This window comes from Leuresthes tenuis, unplaced genomic scaffold (assembly GCF_036924035.1).
Source record: "Leuresthes tenuis unplaced genomic scaffold, fLeuTen1.0.hap1 SCAF_5, whole genome shotgun sequence".
Taxonomy (NCBI): Eukaryota; Metazoa; Chordata; class Actinopteri; order Atheriniformes; family Atherinopsidae; genus Leuresthes; species Leuresthes tenuis.
The window spans coordinates 35682589-35705405 of NW_027325359.1; the positions used below are offsets into that span (position 1 = coordinate 35682589).

Here is a 22817-nt window from a genome sequence, read left to right on the forward strand (position 1 = left end):
AGACACTTACAAACAGAACATCCACGGCTCATATCAATGATTTTTGGGCTTTTTGATGGTTTTAAATCGTGTTTTCAGTGTGTTTGTGTGTCTGAACCTGAGAAAGACACTTACAAACAGAACATCCACAGCTCATATCAATGATTTTTGGGCTTTTTATTGGTTTTAAATCGTGTTTTCAGTGTGTTTGTGTGTCTGATCCTGAGAAAGACACTTACAAACAGAACATCCACGGCTCATATCAATGATTTTTGGGCTTTTTAATGGTTTTAAATCATGTTTTCAGTGTGTTTGTGTGTCTGATCCTGAGAAAGACACTTACAAACAGAACATCCACGGCTCATATCAATGATTTTTGGGCTTTTTAATGGTTTTAAAGTGTGTTTTCAGTGTGTTTGTGTGTCTGATCCTGAGAAAGACACTTACAAACAGAACATCCACAGCTCATATCAATGATTTTTGGGCTTTTTGATGGTTTTAAATCATGTTTTCAGTGTGTTTGTGTGTCTGATCCTGAGAAAGACACTTACAAACAGAACATCCACGGCTCATATCAATGATTTTTGGGCTTTTTGATGGTTTTAAAGTGTGTTTTCAGTGTGTTTGTGTGTCTGATCCTGAGAAAGACACTTACAAACAGAACATCCACGGCTCATATCAATGATTTTTGGGCTTTTTAATGGTTTTAAAGTGTGTTTTCAGTCTTTTTGTGTGTCTGATCCTGAGAAAGACACTTACAAACAGAACATCCACGGCTCATATCAATGATTTTTGGGCTTTTTAATGGTTTTAAATCGTGTTTTCAGTGTGTTTGTGTGTCTGAACCTGAGAAAGACACTTACAAACAGAACATCCACGGCTCATATCAATGATTTTTGGGCTTTTTGATGGTTTTAAATCGTTTTTTCAGTCTTTTTGTGTGTCTGAACCTGAGAAAGACACTTACAAACAGAACATCCACGGCTCATATCAATGATTTTTGGGCTTTTTGATGGTTTTAAATCGTTTTTTCAGTCTTTTTGTGTGTCTGAACCTGAGAAAGACACTTACAAACAGAACATCCACGGCTCATATCAATGATTTTTGGGCTTTTTAATGGTTTTAAAGTGTGTTTTCAGTGTGTTTGTGTGTCTGATCCTGAGAAAGACACTTACAAACAGAACATCCACAGCTCATATCAATGATTTTTGGGCTTTTTAATGGTTTTAAATCGTGTTTTCAGTGTGTTTGTGTGTCTGATCCTGAGAAAGACACTTACAAACAGAACATCCACAGCTCATATCAATGATTTTTGGGCTTTTTAATGGTTTTAAAGTGTGTTTTCAGTGTGTTTGTGTGTCTGATCCTGAGAAAGACACTTACAAACAGAACATCCACAGCTCATATCAATGATTTTTGGGCTTTTTAATGGTTTTAAATCGTGTTTTCAGTGTGTTTGTGTGTCTGAACCTGAGAAAGACACTTACAAACAGAACATCCACGGCTCATATCAATGATTTTTGGGCTTTTTAATGGTTTTAAATCGTGTTTTCAGTGTGTGTGTGTGTCTGATCCTGAGAAAGACACTTACAAACAGAACATCCACGGCTCATATCAATGATTTTTGGGCTTTTTAATGGTTTTAAAGTGTGTTTTCAGTGTGTTTGTGTGTCTGATCCTGAGAAAGACACTTATATACAGAACATCCACGGCTCATATCAATGATTTTTGGGCTTTTTAATGGTTTTAAATCGTGTTTTCAGTCTGTTTCTGTGTCTGATCCTGAGAAAGACACTTACAAACAGAACATCCACGGCTCATATCAATGATTTTTGGGCTTTTTAATGGTTTTAAAGTGAGTTTTCAGTGTGTGTGTGTGTCTGATCCTGAGAAAGACGCATACAAACAGAACATCCACGGCTCATATCAATGATTTTTGGGCTTTTTGATGGTTTTAAAGTGTGTTTTCAGTGTGTTTGTGTGTCTGATCCTGAGAAAGACACTTACAAACAGAACATCCACGGCTCATATCAATGATTTTTGGGCTTTTTAATGGTTTTAAAGTGTGTTTTCAGTGTGTGTGTGTGTCTGATCCTGAGAAAGACACTTACAAACAGAACATCCACGGCTCATATCAATGATTTTTGGGCTTTTTAATGGTTTTAAATCGTGTTTTCAGTGTGTGTGTGTGTCTGATCCTGAGAAAGACACTTAGAAACAGAACATCCACGGCTCATATCAATGATTTTTGGGCTTTTTAATGGTTTTAAATCGTGTTTTCAGTGTGTTTGTGTGTCTGAACCTGAGAAAGACACTTAGAAACAGAACATCCACGGCTCATATCAATGATTTTTGGGCTTTTTAATGGTTTTAAATCGTGTTTTCAGTGTGTTTGTGTGTCTGATCCTGAGAAAGACACTTACAAACAGAACATCCACGGCTCATATCAATGATTTTTGGGCTTTTTAATGGTTTTAAATCGTGTTTTCAGTCTGTTTGTGTGTCTGATCCTGAGAAAGACACTTACAAACAGAACATCCACGGCTCATGTCAATGATTTTTGGGCTTTTTAATGGTTTTAAATCGTGTTTTCAGTGTGTTTCTGTGTCTGAACCTGAGAAAGACACTTACAAACAGAACATCCACGGCTCATATCAATGATTTTTGGGCTTTTTAATGGTTTTAAAGTGGGTTTTCAGTGTGTGTGTGTGTCTGATCCTGAGAAAGACACTTAGAAACAGAACATCCACGGCTCATATCAATGATTTTTGGGCTTTTTAATGGTTTTAAATCGTGTTTTCAGTGTGTTTGTGTGTCTGATCCTGAGAAAGACACTTACAAACAGAACATCCATGGCTCATATCAATGATTTTTGGGCTTTTTAATGGTTTTAAATCGTGTTTTCAGTGTGTTTGTGTGTCTGAACCTGAGAAAGACACTTACAAACAGAACATCCACGGCTCATATCAATGATTTTTGGGCTTTTTAATGGTTTTAAATCGTGTTTTCAGTGTTTTTGTGTGTCTGATCCTGAGAAAGACACTTACAAACAGAACATCCACGGCTCATATCAATGATTTTTGGGCTTTTTAATGGTTTTAAATCGTGTTTTCAGTGTGTGTGTGTGTCTGAACCTGAGAAAGACACTTACAAACAGAACATCCACGGCTCATATCAATGATTTTTGGGCTTTTTAATGGTTTTAAATCGTGTTTTCAGTGTGTTTGTGTGTCTGAACCTGAGAAAGACACTTACAAACAGAACATCCACGGCTCATATCAATGATTTTTGGGCTTTTTAATGGTTTTAAAGTGTGTTTTCAGTGTGTTTGTGTGTCTGATCCTGAGAAAGACACTTACAAACAGAACATCCACGGCTCATATCAATGATTTTTGGGCTTTTTAATGGTTTTAAAGTGGGTTTTCAGTGTGTGTGTGTGTCTGATCCTGAGAAAGACGCATACAAACAGAACATCCACGGCTCATATCAATGATTTTTGGGCTTTTTAATGGTTTTAAATCGTGTTTTCAGTGTGTTTGTGTGTCTCATCCTGAGAAAGACACTTACAAACAGAACATCCATGGCTCATATCAATGATTTTTGGGCTTTTTAATGGTTTTAAAGTGTGTTTTCAGTGTGTTTGTGTGTCTGATCCTGAGAAAGACACTTACAAACATAACATCCACGGCTCATATCAATGATTTTTGGGCTTTTTAATGGTTTTAAAGTGTGTTTTCAGTGTGTTTGTGTGTCTGATCCTGAGAAAGACACTTACAAACAGAACATCCACGGCTCATATCAATGATTTTTGGGCTTTTTAATGGTTTTAAATCGTGTTTTCAGTGTGTTTGTGTGTCTGATCCTGAGAAAGACACTTACAAACAGAACATCCACGGCTCATATGAATGATTTTTGGGCTTTTTGATGGTTTTAAATCGTGTTTTCAGTGTGTTTGTGTGTCTGAACCTGAGAAAGACACTTACAAACAGAACATCCACGGCTCATATCAATGATTTTTGGGCTTTTTAATGGTTTTAAATCGTGTTTTCAGTGTGTTTGTGTGTCTGATCCTGAGAAAGACACATACAAACAGAACATCCACGGCTCATATCAATGATTTTTGGGCTTTTTGATGGTTTTAAATCATGTTTTCAGTGTGTTTGTGTGTCTGATCCTGAGAAAGACACTTACAAACAGAACATCCACGGCTCATATCAATGATTTTTGGGCTTTTTAATGGTTTTAAAGTGTGTTTTCAGTGTGTTTGTGTGTCTGATCCTGAGAAAGACACTTAGAAACAGAACATCCACGGCTCATATCAATGATTTTTGGGCTTTTTGATGGTTTTAAATCGTGTTTTCAGTGTGTTTGTGTGTCTGATCCTGAGAAAGACACTTACAAACAGAACATCCACAGCTCATATCAATGATTTTTGGGCTTTTTATTGGTTTTAAATCGTGTTTTCAGTGTGTTTGTGTGTCTGAACCTGAGAAAGACACTTACAAACAGAACATCCACGGCTCATATCAATGATTTTTGGGCTTTTTAATGGTTTTAAATCGTGTTTTCAGTGTGTTTGTGTGTCTGATCCTGAGAAAGACACTTACAAACAGAACATCCACGGCTCATATCAATGATTTTTGGGCTTTTTAATGGTTTTAAATCGTGTTTTCAGTGTGTTTGTGTGTCTGAACCTGAGAAAGACACTTACAAACAGAACATCCACAGCTCATATCAATGATTTTTGGGCTTTTTAATGGTTTTAAAGTGTGTTTTCAGTGTTTTTGTGTGTCTGATCCTGAGAAAGACACATACAAACAGAACATCCACGGCTCATATCAATGATTTTTGGGCTTTTTAATGGTTTTAAAGTGTGTTTTCAGTGTGTTTGTGTGTCTGATCCTGAGATAGACACTTACAAACAGAACATCCAAGGCTCATATCAATGATTTTTGGGCTTTTTAATGGTTTTAAAGTGTGTTTTCAGTGTTTTTGTGTGTCTGAACCTGAGAAAGACACATACAAACAGAACATCCACGGCTCATATCAATGTTTTTTTGGCTTTTTAATGGTTTTAAATCGTGTTTTCAGTGTGTTTGTGTGTCTGAACCTGAGAAAGACACTTACAAACAGAACATCCACGGCTCATATCAATGATTTTTGGGCTTTTTAATGGTTTTAAATCGTGTTTTCAGTGTGTTTGCGTGTCTGAACCTGAGAAAGACACTTACAAACAGAACATCCACGGCTCATATCAATGATTTTTGGGCTTTTTAATGGTTTTAAATCGTGTTTTCAGTGTGTGTGTGTGTCTGATCCTGAGAAAGACACTTACAAACAGAACATCCACAGCTCATATCAATGATTTTTGGGCTTTTTAATGGTTTTAAATCGTGTTTTCAGTGTGTTTGTGTGTCTGAACCTGAGAAAGACACTTACAAACAGAACATCCACAGCTCATATCAATGATTTTTGGGCTTTTTGATGGTTTTAAATCGTGTTTTCAGTGTGTTTGTGTGTCTGATCCTGAGAAAGACACTTACAAACAGAACATCCATGGCTCATATCAATGATTTTTGGGCTTTTTGATGGTTTTAAAGTGTGTTTTCAGTGTGTTTGTGTGTCTGATCCTGAGAAAGACACTTACAAACAGAACATCCACGGCTCATATCAATGATTTTTGGGCTTTTTAATGGTTTTAAAGTGTGTTTTCAGTGTGTTTGTGTGTCTGATCCTGAGAAAGACACATACAAACAGAACATCCACGGCTCATATCAATGATTTTTGGGCTTTTTAATGGTTTTAAATCGTGTTTTCAGTGTGTTTGTGTGTCTGATCCTGAGATAGACACTTACAAACAGAACATCCAAGGCTAATATCAATGATTTTTGGGCTTTTTAATGGTTTTAAAGTGTGTTTTCAGTGTGTTTGTGTGTCTGATCCTGAGAAAGACACATACAAACAGAACATCCACGGCTCATATCAATGATTTTTGGGCTTTTTATTGGTTTTAAATCGTGTTTTCAGTGTTTTTGTGTGTCTGAACCTGAGAAAGACACTTACAAACAGAACATCCACGGCTCATATCAATGATTTTTGGGCTTTTTAATGGTTTTAAAGTGTGTTTTCAGTGTTTTTGTGTGTCTGAACCTGAGAAAGACACTTACAAACAGAACATCCACGGCTCATATCAATGATTTTTGGGCTTTTTAATGGTTTTAAATCGTGTTTTCAGTGTGTTTGTGTGTCTGATCCTGAGAAAGACACTTACAAACAGAACATCCACGGCTCATATCAATGATTTTTGGGCTTTTTAATGGTTTTAAATCGTGTTTTCAGTGTTTTTGTGTGTCTGAACCTGAGAAAGACACTTACAAACAGAACATCCACGGCTCATATCAATGATTTTTGGGCTTTTTAATGGTTTTAAAGTGTGTTTTCAGTGTGTTTCTGTGTCTGATCCTGAGAAAGACACTTACAAACAGAACATCCACGGCTCATATCAATGATTTTTGGGCTTTTTAATGGTTTTAAAGTGGGTTTTCAGTGTGTTTGTGTGTCTGATCCTGAGAAGGACACATACAAACAGAACATCCACGGCTCATATCAATGATTTTTGGGCTTTTTAATGGTTTTAAATCGTGTTTTCAGTGTGTTTGTGTGTCTGATCCTGAGAAAGACACTTACAAACAGAACATCCACGGCTCATATCAATGATTTTTGGGCTTTTTATTGGTTTTAAAGTGTGTTTTCAGTGTGTTTGTGTGTCTGATCCTGAGAAAGACACTTACAAACAGAACATCCATGGCTCATATCAATGATTTTTGGGCTTTTTAATGGTTTTAAAGTGTGTTTTCAGTGTGTTTGTGTGTCTGATCCTGAGAAAGACACTTACAAACAGAACATCCACGGCTCATATCAATGATTTTTGGGCTTTTTAATGGTTTTAAATCGTGTTTTCAGTGTTTTTGTGTGTCTGATCCTGAGAAAGACACTTACAAACAGAACATCCACGGCTCATATCAATGATTTTTGGGCTTTTTAATGGTTTTAAATCGTGTTTTCAGTGTGTGTGTGTGTCTGATCCTGAGAAAGACACTTACAAACAGAACATCCACGGCTCATATCAATGATTTTTGGGCTTTTTTATGGTTTTAAATCGTGTTTTCAGTGTGTTTGTGTGTCTGATCCTGAGAAAGACACTTACAAACAGAACATCCACGGCTCATATCAATGATTTTTGGGCTTTTTAATGGGTTTAAATCGTGTTTTCAGTGTGTTTGTGTGTCTGAACCTGAGAAAGACACTTACAAACAGAACATCCACGGCTCATATCAATGATTTTTGGGCTTTTTAATGGTTTTAAAGTGTGTTTTCAGTGTGTTTGTGTGTCTGATCCTGAGAAAGACACTTACAAACAGAACATCCACGGCTCATATCAATGATTTTTGGGCTTTTTAATGGTTTTAAAGTGTGTTTTCAGTGTGTTTGTGTGTCTGATCCTGAGAAAGACACTTACAAACAGAACATCCACGGCTCATATCAATGATTTTTGGGCTTTTTAATGGTTTTAAAGTGTGTTTTCAGTGTGTTTGTGTGTCTGATCCTGAGATAGACACTTACAAACAGAACATCCACGGCTCATATCAATGATTTTTGGGCTTTTTAATGGTTTTAAAGTGTGTTTTCAGTGTTTTTGTGTGTCTGATCCTGAGAAAGACACTTACAAACAGAACATCCACGGCTCATATCAATGATTTTTGGGCTTTTTAATGGTTTTAAAGTGTGTTTTCAGTGTGTTTGTGTGTCTGATCCTGAGAAAGACACTTACAAACAGAACATCCACGGCTCATATCAATGATTTTTGGGCTTTTTAATGGTTTTAAAGTGTGTTTTCAGTGTGTTTGTGTGTCTGATCCTGAGAAAGACACTTAGAAACAGAACATCCACGGCTCATATCAATGATTTTTGGGCTTTTTAATGGTTTTAAATCGTGTTTTCAGTGTGTTTGTGTGTTTGATCCTGAGAAAGACACTTACAAACAGAACATCCATGGCTCATATCAATGATTTTTGGGCTTTTTAATGGTTTTAAATCGTGTTTTCAGTGTGTTTGTGTGTCTGAACCTGAGAAAGACACTTACAAACAGAACATCCACGGCTCATATCAATGATTTTTGGGCTTTTTAATGGTTTTAAAGTGTGTTTTCAGTGTGTGTGTCTGATCCGGTCAGCAGCATGACTGTGTGTGTGGTCTAATCAGGACTTCTTACAGAAAACAAAGCTCTTTTGTGGTAGGAGTGAGTGTGTGCTCATGCATGTGTGTGTGCACTGTGCTTTTGTTTGTGCGTTAGACCTATTTGGCAGATTTGATGTCAGTTCAGAGAGCTGCGAGACAAAGGACTCTTGTTCCTGGGAGCGCGCTCAGCTGACGTGGAGTCAGCTGACGGCGGCTGTGGCCGGAGGAGTGGATGTTCGGATCACACCTAAATCAGGGCTCAAACGCCAATAAGTGGTTTTTTATTTGTATTCTTTCAGAAACTCTCCTAACATAAAGACGTTAAACCACCACAGCCCCTTTTGCTCAATCAGTTTTGATTTAAAAGAGATATTCTGACTGACTTTTAGCCATTTGTGCACGTTTAAATGTGTTTGTTTGTGTTGCTGTGATTTCTTCTTTCTTATTTCTTCTTGTCTTTATGTTTTTATCACCGGATTAAAGCGTATAAAGCTGTGACATGCTGAGCCGACAGCTGCCGGTCGGGACCATCGAGGGCATCTGTGATCGTCTCTTTGCTTTTTCGGTGCGTTCTGCCCCTTTGGACCCAACAGTGTGTTTTTTCAGCTGACTCTGGCAGTGAGAAAGATCGCTCTGAATGAGCTCTGATGCTGTTTTTCTCTGCATGAAGCTTAAATTCTGGGGATGTCTTGATTGCATCGGGGCATTTTTTGAAGGGTCGCACTGAGTTGACCTTAACTTTGTCCTTTAAAGAAGAAGAAGCTGAAGCTGAAGAGCTGCAGGAGCTTGTGTAGAAACACTTTAAAGGAGTCGAACAGCTGCTTGATCAGACACCTGAAGTTGAAACACAATGAGTTCACTCAGCTGACTCAGACTGAGGCTCTGTTGGAGCTTTTAAGGCACAGCAATGAGGCAAAAAGGATTACAGAGGCGGTAATTTAATGAGCCGCCCGTTGCTGTGGGTGAGAACACGGAGCTTTTGGACCCATGGTACTCAGCCCCCCACCTATGAGCCGTTTCATCCGATGTATCTGTAGCTTCTGGCTTTACTCCAGATGTTTGGAGGAGCCTCACTGAACACCAGATCGATCAAACCCACAGCAGATTCTCAGGCTGATGCACATCTGGAAGCTCCGAAATGATGTGTCAGTAAGAGCTGAAACAGGCTTTTTGAGTTGCTCAGACGTTAAAACTGAGTTAGAACAAGGTTTTAAAGCTAAACTAATAAGACAAACAGATGTCTGCCAGTGTTCGGTTGCTGGGATTCTTTTGTTTCCACAATATAATGTGTCTTTCTGTCAGTTCTCTCAAGATAAGTCATTAATATTGACTGTGGAGTGAACAGGAAACCTCCGTAATTCACTTATATCTGAAGTGATCTGATTGATCCTGTGTCCTCGTTCCTCTCGTCTTTCTCTTCGTTCCCTTCTTCAGATGATAGAAATACTTCCTTATGCTGGCTGTAATGTTGATGCTATCAACTGTTCCTGGAGCAGCCATTACGATGATTATACTGAGCCGGGCCAACGCAGCACAAAGCAAAGCAAAGCGCTTCTGGAGCTCAGAGAAACACTGAAGTCTGATAAATTAAAGCTGTTTCTGGAAGAAGAACACGGCAAACACTGAAAGTTAGCATTAAAACAGAAAACTGTCAATAAAAGTCTTATTTTCCTGCTCTGTTGAAGCGGTTTTTCAGGTTTTAGGTTATTTTCCTCGTTGGTCACATCCATCATAAATTTAACGCTGCTGTTTACAGACTTTCTGCTTTTAAGTTGAACTCGAATGCCTAATTCTTTCTTTATCTTATCTGTTGGGGTTCAGGATAAATTTACAGTAAAATTTCAGCGCTCTGAACGCTACATGCGCTGAAAGTGTCTGATTCCAGCTCAGAGTCTCCGTCTCAGACGTGTTAAACAGGTTTTAGGTTATTTTCCTCGTTGGTAAACAGGGAAAATGGGCCTGGTCCAGGCCTTGTTTCTTCTTTTGGTCGTTTATTTGCCATAAACTGTAAAGTTTATGTTGAAGATGAATAAGATGAACGAACCGGACCCCCCAGATGATCCAGCTGGGTCTGAATCCCCCCCCCCTGCATGGAAACTGAACCTTTTTATGCTCATCCCTGAGCTTTGGCTTGATTTATTCCACAGGTAAGGGTTATCTGTTGTGTCAGAACCTTCTGAGTTATTACTGCTTTAAAAGCACGTAAATCTGTTATTTTAGAGGATTTTTACAGTTCAGATGGATGTAGTAACAGCATAAATACAGTGGCCGAGGGGACCAGAAGCAGATCATGAAGCACTCACACAAACATGACATTTTAAGCTGCTTATTCTTTAAAAACTCGGCCCCTTTTTGCTTAATAATTCATCCCTCCAGGAGCAATCCTTTGATTCTTTGGCTTCAAAATCTTTCTTTAAATATTCATGAGCGCAGCGTCCCATGAAGTGAAGCTGAATTCGAAGGCTTTAAGTGATACTTAGGGTGTGACTTCTTGTCTTGAGCTTGTTACCGAACCGTTAATGAGGCAGCAGTTACCGTCCTGTCGCGCCGAGCTTGGCCAGGTGAGCACCTGAGTGCGTTTCCCTGTAGGAAGCAGCCTCTGGGGAGGGTGTGTTGTGCATTAACACTTTGTTTTTAATTAATACTTAAGTGCAGGTGGAAAGAAAAGGGAGAAGAGGAGTGGAAAAAGAATGGATAATTAGGAAAGAGGAGGGAGAGAGGTTTGAAAAGGCTGTCGGGGAGAGACAGACGAAGGAAGGAGAAACAGATGATGGCAGACGGATTTAATGAGGTCTCCTGTCTGCCTGGGTTCACATGCATGCTCCACACATCCCTGCAGAACCAGCGGGAAGCACACAGCAAGCTGGAGCTGGACCTCCCCAGGAGCTGTCGTACACTGGCCCAGTTTTACAGTTTTACTGCACATATTCACTCCTCTGCAGCAGCTCACAAGCAGATCTGAATCAGTTAGGAACATCCATAAACCTCCTATCAACAGTTGCATCGGTTTTGATGAGTATCGGCATGTTTTTAGGGGCTCAGATGATAGAAAATGTGCACGTGGGAAAGAGGACCCTGATACTCCAGGAAGGTCTCAGCGATAATTTGGGACTGGATAGTGTAGTGGTATAATTGCCACCTTCCATGTAGGAGACCTGGGTTCAAATCCCCTGCATGAAAGGTATTACCTCCAGTAGGGGTCCTTAGGCAAGACCCCCTTAGTCTACATCCATACCTGTAAGTCACTTTGGATAAAAGCGTCTGCTAAATGCATAAACATAATCGGTGCATGCAGAGCTGCTCAGTTGCAGTTTTTAAGCTGATTGAACCTTTTTTAGAGCCACTTTGCTCCTCCACAGACCACAGAAACAGGCATACGCGGTCTTACCATTAAGGCAAAGGTAGGCAATTGCCTGGGGCCTCCAACCTGAGGGGGCCCCCGACCAGCTCAGATGATAGAAAATGTGCACATGGGAAAGAGGACCCTGATACTGCTCAGGTCCTGTTGAATGTTTCCAGTCTGTCACGTTCAGACAAGCTAACGTGAGAACAGCCACGGCGCTGCAGTTTTTCAGCTGATTGAACCTTTTTTAGAGCCACTTTGCTCCTCCACAGACCACAGAAACAGGCATACGCGGTTTTACCATTAAGGCAAAGGTAGGCAATTGCCCCAACCTGAGGGGCAGCTGCCCCCTCCCCATTAAAAGCAGGGCTTGGGGCCTCTGGATAGCAGCCCCCAACCATTGTGTTTATAAATTGTAATTGTGTGTTTAAACGGAAAACAAAGACAAAAAAACAAAAAACATGAAAATGCCCCAATCGTATTACCCCCCCTTTCCTGTTATAATGGACTATTCCCTGCCTGAACGCGCGAACCCCTAAACGTCAGCGCGAAAGTCGGAATTTAAGTGGAAGTGACGGTTTGTTGACAGTTAACTTAAAATGAAGCAACAATATTCAAGCTAATAAAAGGAGAAAGCGGGAGGAAACAGAACAAAAGAAAGCTACACACCCCAAACTTAATGTGTCAACAACGCCGGTTCAGGGGAGCTACCTGTACAAGATGAGCTATCAGTTATTTCTGATGGAGCAGACGAGCTGATGGATGACAATCTGGAAGACATAGTTGATGAGGTGGTGAGTTGCCCAGAAAAAGAACGGTTTTGAAGGGCCCCCCAAGCTAAGTTCGCCTTGGGCCCCCAAATTGCTAAATCCGCCCCTGGAAACAGGTTTTAACATCAGAAAAGTGGGAACTTCCCTCTGCTTCATTGTTAACTTCGGAGGATACAGCAGCTCTGTGCACACAGCGGTCAAACTCAGCTGCTTTTTATCACCTGCAGGTCTTCTCTTGGTTCTGGCTGAACAGACACAGCTATGAAACCAGCTAAATCATTAGCTATAGCATCGAGTTATGCTGAGCTGGAAATCCCTGCAAACACGTGTCCATGTGGCTCTGTGGAAGGCTATCCTCCTCAGAATGAATTCAGCCAACATCTCCTGAGTTTGGTTCTGTTGCAGGAACTAATGTCCCTTTATGACAGCGGTTTGCTGCAGACTGGAAGCAGTGAAACAGCCCGGTGGAGCAGGCAGATCAGGGTTAGGGTTAGGGTTCAAGGCTTGAAGGAATTACTGAGCTAACTGGTGTTCTTGGTGGTCTTGATGGTGTTTTTCAAGGCACGGTCAGGTCTTAGCCTTACAGGCTGGTGTTGAACCCCAAAGCTTTGAGGGGATGGACTTGGTGAAAGGAAGGTGCAGGTAATTAAAATCCTTCAGACTTAGAACTCGGCCTGATGTGACCTGGAAAATCCAGACTCTCTGAGAGACAACAGGCTGAGCTGAGGTCAGCTCCCAGTAGCAGAAATATGGAGAAATGTGAGATAACTGACTTTGAAAGCAGTCTTAAGATCTGGCAACATGCGACTGTAGCATCCAGATGTTTCTGGAGGAGGTGGATGAGCTGCAGCAGACTCCAACACAACTAAAATCCTTCGTTTTTACTGAGATGCTAACATGCTAACTGTTGCTGCCATGATGTTTTAACACCTGCAGTCTGTGTTTGTTACTGAGAATCACTCAGATCATCACAGTTTGCAGAAGCACAAATCCACATGCGCTCATTTCTTTTCATTTTAATTCACATCTGTCAGCCTGGGAAGGGAAGGAAGGACGTCCCCCCCCCCCCCGAACAGCCGAGACATTTTACATTTTAGCAGATCTGTTCTGCAGCCACATTTTAGCTTGGAAGGAAGTGCTGGAGAGGCGACCCAATCGCTCACCACTCGGACTCACTGATACGGGGATTAAAGAGTGGGTTACGTGCGCTTTTCCACACACATCTTTGTGGAAAAAACCCACAGTGGTGCGTGCATGTGCGTGCACGTGCGCGTGCATGTGTGTGCGTGTCAGGATGTAGCTTCTCGACCTCAAGGTGTGAAGACAAGTGAGTGGAGCCAAATGACAGAGCAGCTGATGCCTCCATGACACTTTTGGATGTGTGTGTGTGCACGTGTGTGTGTGTGTGTGTGTGTGTCAGCTGGGGTTAGGGTGTGTGCACGTGTGTGTGTGTGTGTGGGGGGGGGGTGGTACTGACACCCTCAGTTATATACAGCCTCTTCTTCTCTGATTATCTCCCTCTAATTTCATGCTTTCTCACAGTTTTAACCCCATCTTCACTTCAGTCTGTGCACCAATTCTGCATCTCACACACACATGCACACACGTGCACACACACACGTGCACACACACACACATTGTGTAAGTAAGACTGTCCGGGCAGTGTTGACGAGCTTTGGTCAGTGCGCACTTTGTCATGACCAAGAGCTGTTGACGGCGAGGACAAAGTAAGCGGACGCACGGTTCACTGATAAAACAACCAATCACGGGGTTTTGTGTGAGTGCGTGCACGTGTGTGTGCACGTGTGCGTGTGCGTCAGGACAAACAGTGCCAGCGAGCTGAGATAAAGCCCTGATTGCAGAGGGCGGTGTGTCGGCTTTGTGTTTGTGTGTGTTCACATGAGGAGGTGTGAAGATAAAAATATGAGTGTGGGGAGACAGGGAGGAGAGGCAGATGTGCTGTGTGTGCACGTAGCCGTGCACGTAGCCGTGCACGTAGCCGTGTTAATGGGATCTTTTTCCTCACAGACAGTATCATCTTGTTCCAGCTCTTGATTCAATCTTTGTTTCCATTGAGAGGAGCACAAAAAGACACTCTTCTTTGCAGCAGATTTGACTTGTTTCACTTTGTCTTTCCCACATATTTGGCGTCATTTTAAAAGGTTCTTTTAAAGAGTTTGCATGAGTTGGGATTGTAAAGATCAGCCCACCGACAGGCCGCAGGTTGGGAAGAAGCTGAGACATTTTTTAATAGAAGATGGAGCAAAGTTTGATGCCATTAAAAGAAAAGCTTGTATTCTAAATAGTTTAAAAATCCTGGCAGCATCACTGAAACCTTCATCCATTAAAACCTTCGTTTTACTGTTTTTTCTTTTCTGTTTTTAGTATTTTTTTGAATGAACAAACTGAAAATGCACTCAAACACTATTTAATGATAATAAAGTTAGCTTTCTGAGATCTCTTTCTTTGGGGAGTACATCATAAACACCAGGACAGAACGTCAAATAACCTTTTAGGAAAATATATCCACAACTTCGTGCATGGTCCTCTTAAAGGGAAACTCTGGTGTTTTTAAACCTTATTTCTGGCATGAAATACGTTCATCTACTCACTGAGAACAGTTTGGTGAAAGTCGGCGTCCTTCAGAAGATATTTAGATAACTGGAGATCCATATAACGGAGTGAACGGGGCTTAGAGGATGCAGCCTCTAAATAAGGCATTATCTGTCTTTATTTCACCAATACTTTAAGAAGAATGAATGAATGAACGTGTGCTATAGCTCTGTTAGCTCATAGCTGCTGTTATGTGGCTACTTGCAGCTATAGGAGAGCTAACGGAGGGATTTCTACACAGGCACTCTACTGGGACCACTTCATCTATAGCCACAAGTAGCCTGGAAACCAAAGTTGCTAGCTCTGTTAGCTCATCAGCTAGATCTCAGCTGCCCAACCTGTGGCCCTTTCATCAAGTCATTATGAAAAAAAAAAGCATCCCCTCAAGAAATCATCTATATTATGTGGAAGAAAACAAAAATACCTCCCGAGAACATGTTGAACATGTGAAAACTATATTAACTAAATGATGATATTACAGCTAACAGTGGCTCTAAAGTGCAAAACATTTCACTTTTATGGAAAATACTGGATCCTGGTTCCTTTAAGGCAACAATAAAAATGTGTTTCTCACTTATTTTGAAGCTCACTGAGTTTTCTGAAGCTGATTTCAGGTCCTAAAACCTGCTCTGGAGTCCCCGGGGGGCGAAGATACTGCAGTTTACAACTTTGGTTTCCAGGCTACTTGTGGCTATAGATGAAGTGGTCCCAGTAGAGTGCCTGTGTAGAAATCCCTCCGTTAGCTCTCCTATAGCTAGCAAGTAGCCACATAACAGCAGCTATGAGCTAAACTGTTCTCGGTGAGTAGAAATAAGGTCCAGGTTTAAAAATACCGGAGTTCCCCTTTAATCAAGGGTCAGTCACAGGCTTCCACCTGGTTTTCATGGTAAAAACGAACAGAAATACATTATTTCTTTCTAACATAAAAAACAATCTCCACTTTCAGCTTCGTATTAGCTTAGCGTGACTCTCTGTCAATGATTTCAGCATCATGTGAAGATTCTGTCATTTTAACTGCAAACAGGCTCTAAAGAAAACGTTTTCTGAGCATTTAAAACTCATTTTATGGTGTGCATAGACCAGTGTCATCAGCATATGGGTGTATTTTCTGCTGAATTGTTCGATATTTGATATAAATCGAACAAAATTGGGTCAAAAACGGATCTCTGGGGGATGCCATGTGTCTCCCACATGGACCCATGAGATAGTTTCTGAAAGATTTAAGGTTGTATGCATCACTCTTTAGCTCCACCCTCTTATAAATATGTAAATATGGTCACTTCTGGCTCCAGGAGGACAAAGATGGTGACGGCCAAATACCAAACCAGAGGCTTCAAAGTGGCAGCTGACAAACCGTTGCGTGCTGTCATGGCAACGACTTCTATTTCTTACAAACAGTCCATAATATGAACGCCTTGTAAGAGCTGTAACCTGCTGTGGAGAGATGTTAGTCGCATTCCACCTTAAAAGCAAGCGAGTTGATTGAGTTATTTAAGATTCAGCAGTTTTCTGTTGTTTATGCTCTTATTGAATTGTCCTTTATCCGATTTTGGAAACAAACAACATCTTTATAGTCTGCTGACACGCGCTCAACCTCAAGTGAAAAGCCCCATTCAACCTTTACATCTGATAAGGGTGGAAAATTGTTGCCTTTTTAGATTCGAGGATGGATATTTTTCTGTATAATAAGACGAGTTAACTTACAACAGCTGAGCACGAGCTGAAATTAGCCGTTTGAATTCAAAGTTAAGATATATATCAACATTTCCAAGATAACACCAAAGCCAGTGCTTTAATGTGACTATTGATCCCTCGCTGCCAGAAGTCATTACATCATCATTACACCAAACACCAGCTATTCTGCCTCCAGTGATGACATCATGGAATAATGTGGTGGTTAAATTGCCCATATGTCTGTCTCTCTGTCCATCTGTCTGGCTCAGTGTGAAGCTAAACTATGTTTCAGGTCATCGTGCAGATTGTGCCAAAACTACATGAAACTGTGCACGTGCACGTGCACACACACTCAGGTCTTTGCTGACAGAAGGGCTTAGAGAGTCAGTAATGAGAAATCGGCCTCTTGCACACCCCCCCACACACTAAATAAGTCCGTAACACCTCAGTAACTCATCACAAATTTAAAATCTTGTGACTTTTCCTTTTCTGTCCCGTTGTCTTGCTCCTTGAGTAAATGAGCTTGTAATAATGGACTTTTGAAGGGGTTATATTTAAACCGATGAATCGTGAATCCCTGCTTGTATTCTTTAGCATCGGTGGCTCATGTTGCCTTCCTCTTTCTTGACATCCTCAAATCAACACACCATTTCCACAGAGACTGCAGCATCCAATTAAGAATTTGTCCTTGTTTCACTTCCCTGGTGCAACGAAAGATGGAAGGTGGGATTTCTAATTAAGCGGCTGTTGGCGAGTCATTAAAACGGGGAGAGACAGAGTCGGAGGGTCAGAGTGGCACATGGTACAGACTATAAGAAGTCCAGCGTTTAGAAGCCATTGATAGAAATGGAGGTGAGGTGTGTTCAGGACTGCAGACTGTAGAGGATCACATGGTTCCACATCAACACAAACCTGTGGCAGATAGCAGGCAGACGCCTCTGTTCCTTCACTCTCTCATTACTGACATACAGATTTCTGTCATTGTATTGGTCAGAACCATCTAAAAACAACTGGAAAGCATTCATACCACATAAGTACGCTGTAGTACATATGCCAGGCCTGTGTGTGGCGCTGTGACGCCGCCACACATGCAGATTTCTGTCATTGTGTTGGTCAGAACCATCTAAAACCAATTGGAACGCATTCATACCACACAAGTACGCTGTAGTACATATGCCAGGCCTGTGTGTGGCGCTGTGACGCCGCCACACATGCAGATTTCTGTCATTGTGTTGGTCAGAACCATCTAAAAACAACTGGAACGCATTCATACCACACAAGTACGCTGTAGTACATATGCCAGGCCTGTGTGTGGCGCTGTGACGCCGCCACACATGCAGATTTCTGTCATTGTATTGGTCAGAACCATCTAAAAAGGAAATGAAAGGTTCATCTGACCAATTGGAAAGCACTCGTGCCACAAAAGTACGCTGTAGTACATATGCCAGGCCTGTGTGTGGCGCTGTGACGCCGCCACACATACAGATTTCTGTCATTGTATTGGTCAGAACCATCTAAAAACAACTGGAAAGCATTCATGCCACACAAGTACGCTGTAGTACATATGCCAGGCCTGTGTGTGGCGCTGTGACGCCGCCACTCATACAGATTTCTGTCATTGTATTGGTCAGAACCATCTAAAAACAATTGGAAAGCATTCATGCCACACAAGTACGCTGTAGTACATATGCCAGGCCTGTGTGTGGCGCTGTGACGCCGCCACTCATACAGATTTCTGTCATTGTATTGGTCAGAACCATCTAAAAACAATTGGAAAGCATTCATGCCACACAAGTACGCTGTAGTACATATGCCAGGCCTGTGTGTGGCGCTGTGACGTCGCCACTCATACAGATTTCTGTCATTGTATTGGTCAGAACCATCTAAAAACAATTGGAACGCATTCATACCACACAAGTACGCTGTAGTACATATGCCAGGCCTGTGTGTGGCGCTGTGACGCCGCCACACATACAGATTTCTGTCATTGTGTTGGTCAGAACCATCTAAAAACAATTGGAAAGCATTCATGCCACACAAGTACGCTGTAGTACATATGCCAGGCCTGTGTGTGGCGCTGTGACGCCGCCACACATACAGATTTCTGTCATTGTATTGGTCAGAACCATCTAAAAACAACTGGAAAGCATTCATGCCACATAAGTACGCTGTAGTACATATGCCAGGCCTGTGTGTGGCGCTGTGACGCCGCCACACATACAGATTTCTGTCATTGTATTGGTCAGAACCATCTAAAAAGGAAATGAAAGGTTCATCTGACCAATTGGAAAGCACTCGTGCCACAAAAGTATGCTGTAGTACATATGCCAGGCCTGTGTGTGGCGCTGTGACGCCGCCACACATACAGATTTCTGTCATTGTATTGGTCAGAACCATCTAAAAACAATTGGAAAGCATTCATGCCACACAAGTACGCTGTAGTACATATGCCAGGCCTGTGTGTGGCGCTGTGACGCCGCCACACATACAGATTTCTGTCATTGTATTGGTCAGAACCATCTAAAAAGGAAATTATGGAAATGAGAGGTTCAGCTGACCAATTGGAAAGCATTGATGCAACAAAAGTACGCTGTAGTACATATGCCAGGCCTGTGTGTGGCGCTGTGACGCCGCCACACCGATACACTTAAACCGGAAGGGAAGCCACGGAGCATGCGTATTAAAGTCTGTTTACAGACAAGCCCCAAACCACGAGAGGAGGACGATCGGTAGCACAGGAGCAGCAGGCTGAGTTGTTTCTGTGGTACGAGCACAAGCCTGTCGGCTGAGGTTAAAGGTCAGAGAGGCGGGGCTTATACATCATCGTTTCAGGGATTTCATCTTCTTTGTGAATCCATTCTGTGGATTTATCAGCCATGGACCCTTTCCTGTAGACTTTTGGGTCATCTGTGGCTGCATTTGTTCACCTTCTTTAGCTCATCTTGTCTGCCTGAGTTTCTTGATGCCTCAACCTGCATCTGTCCGTTTGAGTCAAAGTTTCCTGGCGTCATTTGCTCCGTTTTCGGCTGCCCATCTCGCCGTACTCCATGTGTTTGGTCTGTCTGCCTTTTGTCCTTGTGTCAGCTGCAGTGAAATGCATCGTGGCATTTGAAACAGCAGGACTCCTGTGAGTTCTGTGGGTTTAAATGTCAACTTAGCCCACTGGTTATGGACTCTCCCATCTGCCCCACTCTCTGATTTTCGTTCTTTAGTGTTAACCCTTCATCAACTACCTCAACATCAACTTCTCTTCAAGTCTACCGTCTCTCAGTTCAAAGATTTTATGTATTAGGACAAACTGGAAAAAGCAGGAATAATCTGCTTCTCACAGGATCTTAAAATGAATTAAATCCAGCCATGTGTGAAAGTAAGTGAACCCTTACTGCTTCCACAGGAGCTAAGAGGGTAAGAAGCAGCCAGGAGCTGCTGATCAATGCTCATGTTAACACGATGCCAAGGAGGAAAGACACCAGCAATGATCTCAGAGAAGCAGCTGCTGCTGCCCATCAGTCTGGGAAGGGTTATAAGGCCATTTCCAGACTATCTGGAGTCCATCATTCTACAGAGAGAAAGATTATTCACAAGTGGAAAACATTCAGGACAGCTGTCAATCTTCCCAGGAGTGGACGTCCCAGCAAGTTCATCCCAAGGTGAAGAAGCCCAGAGCTACATCTCAGACTCTACAGGCCTCAGTTAGCATGTTAAAGGTTAAAGGTCACCCCAAGGTGAAGAAGCCCAGAGCTACATCTCAGACTCTACAGGCCTCAGTTAGCATGTTAAAGGTTAAAGGTCACCCCAAGGTGAAAAAGCGCAGAGCTACATCTCAGACTCTACAGGCCTCAGTTAGCATGTTAAAGGTTAAAGGTCACCCCAAGGTGAAAAAGCGCAGAGCTACATCTCAGACTCTACAGGCCTCAGTTAGCATGTTAAAGGTTAAAGGTCACCCCAAGGTGAAAAAGCCCAGAGCTACATCTCAGACTCTACAGGCCTCAGTTAGCATGTTAAAGGTTAAAGGTCATACATCTCAGACTCTACAGGCCTCAGTTAGCATGTTAAAGGTTAAAGGTCATACATCTCAGACTCTACAGGCCTCAGTTAGCATGTTAAAGGTTAAAGGTCATGACAGCACAGTTAGAAAAAGACTGAACAAGGATGGCTTGTTTGGAAGGGCTGCAGGAGAAAGCCTCTTCTCTCTAAAAAGAACATGGCAGCACAGCTTAGGTTTGCAAAGCTGCATCTGAACAAAGCTCAAGACTTCTGGAACAATGTCCTTTGGACAGACCAGAGCAAAGTGGAGATGTTTGGTCCTAATGCACAGCAGCACGTTTGGAGGAAACCAAACACAGCAGATCAGCACAAACACCTCATACCAGCTGTCAAGCACGGTGGTGGAGGGCTGATGATCTGGGCTGGTTCTGCAGCCACAGGACCTGGGCACCTTGCAGTCATTGAGTCCACCATGAACTCATCTGGATACCAAAGTATTCTAGAGTCAAATGTGAGGCCATCTGTCCCACAGCTAAAGCTGGGCTGAAACTGGCTCACCAACAGGACAAAGATCCCAAGAACATTTACCAAGGTCTTGTCCAAATATGATAACAATAAGCTAAAATAATTAATATTGACTTTCTTGAAAGGAAAACATTTTAGATAGAAAGACAATAACTGACTTACAGGAACGACAACAGAAGAGTATTTTAACACGGAGCCATACCTTGTATGTGTGGGTAGTTGATAAGGTAAAGAAAGGTGTTGGATGTGGTGTCAGTCCCAGCAAAGTATAGATCAAAAGAGTTCCTGGTGAGTTCCACCTCAGAAAATTAAGAATCATTCCCTCTCTAATTAAAAGAAAACAAATAATGTTCGGTAAAAAGAAAACTACTAAAGATCATACTGAATAAAAACCACCTTGGGCCCATTAGCATCTTCTGCTATCATTAATATACAGATGACACCAAACTGTAGCCGTCATTCTCACCGGATGTTTCAGTACAAAGAAGCTGCTGGATCAGGGGTTCACTTAGTTTTACACTCACTGCTGCTGAAGCTGCTGGATCAGGGGTTCACTTAGTTTTACACTCACTGCTGCTGAAGCTGCTGCTGGATCAGGGGTTCACTTAGTTTTACACTCACTGCTGCTGAAGCTGCTGGATCAGGGGTTCACTTAGTTTCTCACTCAATGCTGCTGCTAGCTGCTGGATCAGGGGTTCACTTAGTTTTACACAGTGTGATATGTGTTGTTGTTAATCTGATGAACCTTATTTTAATATCTAGTGAGGTCCAGCAGATATTTAATGATGCCTTTACATGTAAAAGCTAATAATTGAAAGAGGGTGTACTTTCTTTGTGGTCTCTCTTTAGCATGTTGTCCTTATTTCTGGCTGCTCTGCCCAGACTAAGCTAACTGCTGTGTTTGTGTTCAGGATCATCCACGAGGACGGCTTCTCCGGCGACGACGTGAAGCAGTACAAACCGGTGGTTTACAGCAACACCATCCAGTCTCTGGCGGCCATCGTCCGCGCCATGGACACGCTGGGCCTGGAGTACGGAGACAAGGAGCGCAAGGTCAGAGCGATAAAGAGTGGTTTCAGATCAGCCTGAAGCTGCTGGATCTGTTGGAACACACTCCTACTCTGAGTTCTGTGAATAATCTGCACATTAACTTCTATCTATTGGACCATGGTGCCATGAAGGCAGCTGTTTTCGTCCATAAAACCGCTGAGACGGGGCTTTGTTGTGCAGCGCTGGAAGGCTGTGAGATTAATAATCAGTCAAAAGATGCTGCTCTGGGTTAATAGTTAGCAAACTCCTCCCCTTTGCAGGGCAGTTTGGACTCTTCATGGGACAAAGACCCACCTCTGGCTCGTTGAATAGCTTCATTTTTCAACATATGGGATTTATTTTTAAAGGCTAACAGCTAAATTCCTTCATGCCTGTCCAAGTTAGTCCTGCTTCTAAATCCTAAAGCATACAAAGTCAATGTATGATACTCCAAATGAGGATTATCGCTAATCCACAGAAGAACATGAGCTGTGTCAGTGTGGAGCAATGGGCCGAGGTTAATTAGAGATGTGAGGTCCATCAGGACACAGTTTATAGCAGCTACTCCTGACTTGTTGCTGTTTGAGGTCTTCCTGGAGCTATGAGTTAGCTTAGAAGGAAGTGAATGGAGTTAGCTTAGAAGGAAGTGAATGGAGTTA

At 41.8% G+C, this 22817-nt stretch overlaps 1 protein-coding gene across 2 annotated transcripts in view; it reads left to right on the top strand.

Moving 5' to 3' along the window:
• LOC140307760 (guanine nucleotide-binding protein G(o) subunit alpha) overlaps window positions 1-22817 on the top strand; it is a 141576-nt gene that overhangs the window by 20194 nt on the left and 98565 nt on the right. For both annotated transcript variants that reach the window (XM_072386753.1, XM_072386752.1), the window contains exon 3: window positions 22041-22182. In XM_072386753.1, coding sequence (XP_072242854.1) covers window positions 22041-22182 — 142 coding nt within the window. The remainder of the gene's footprint in view (window positions 1-22040; window positions 22183-22817) is intronic.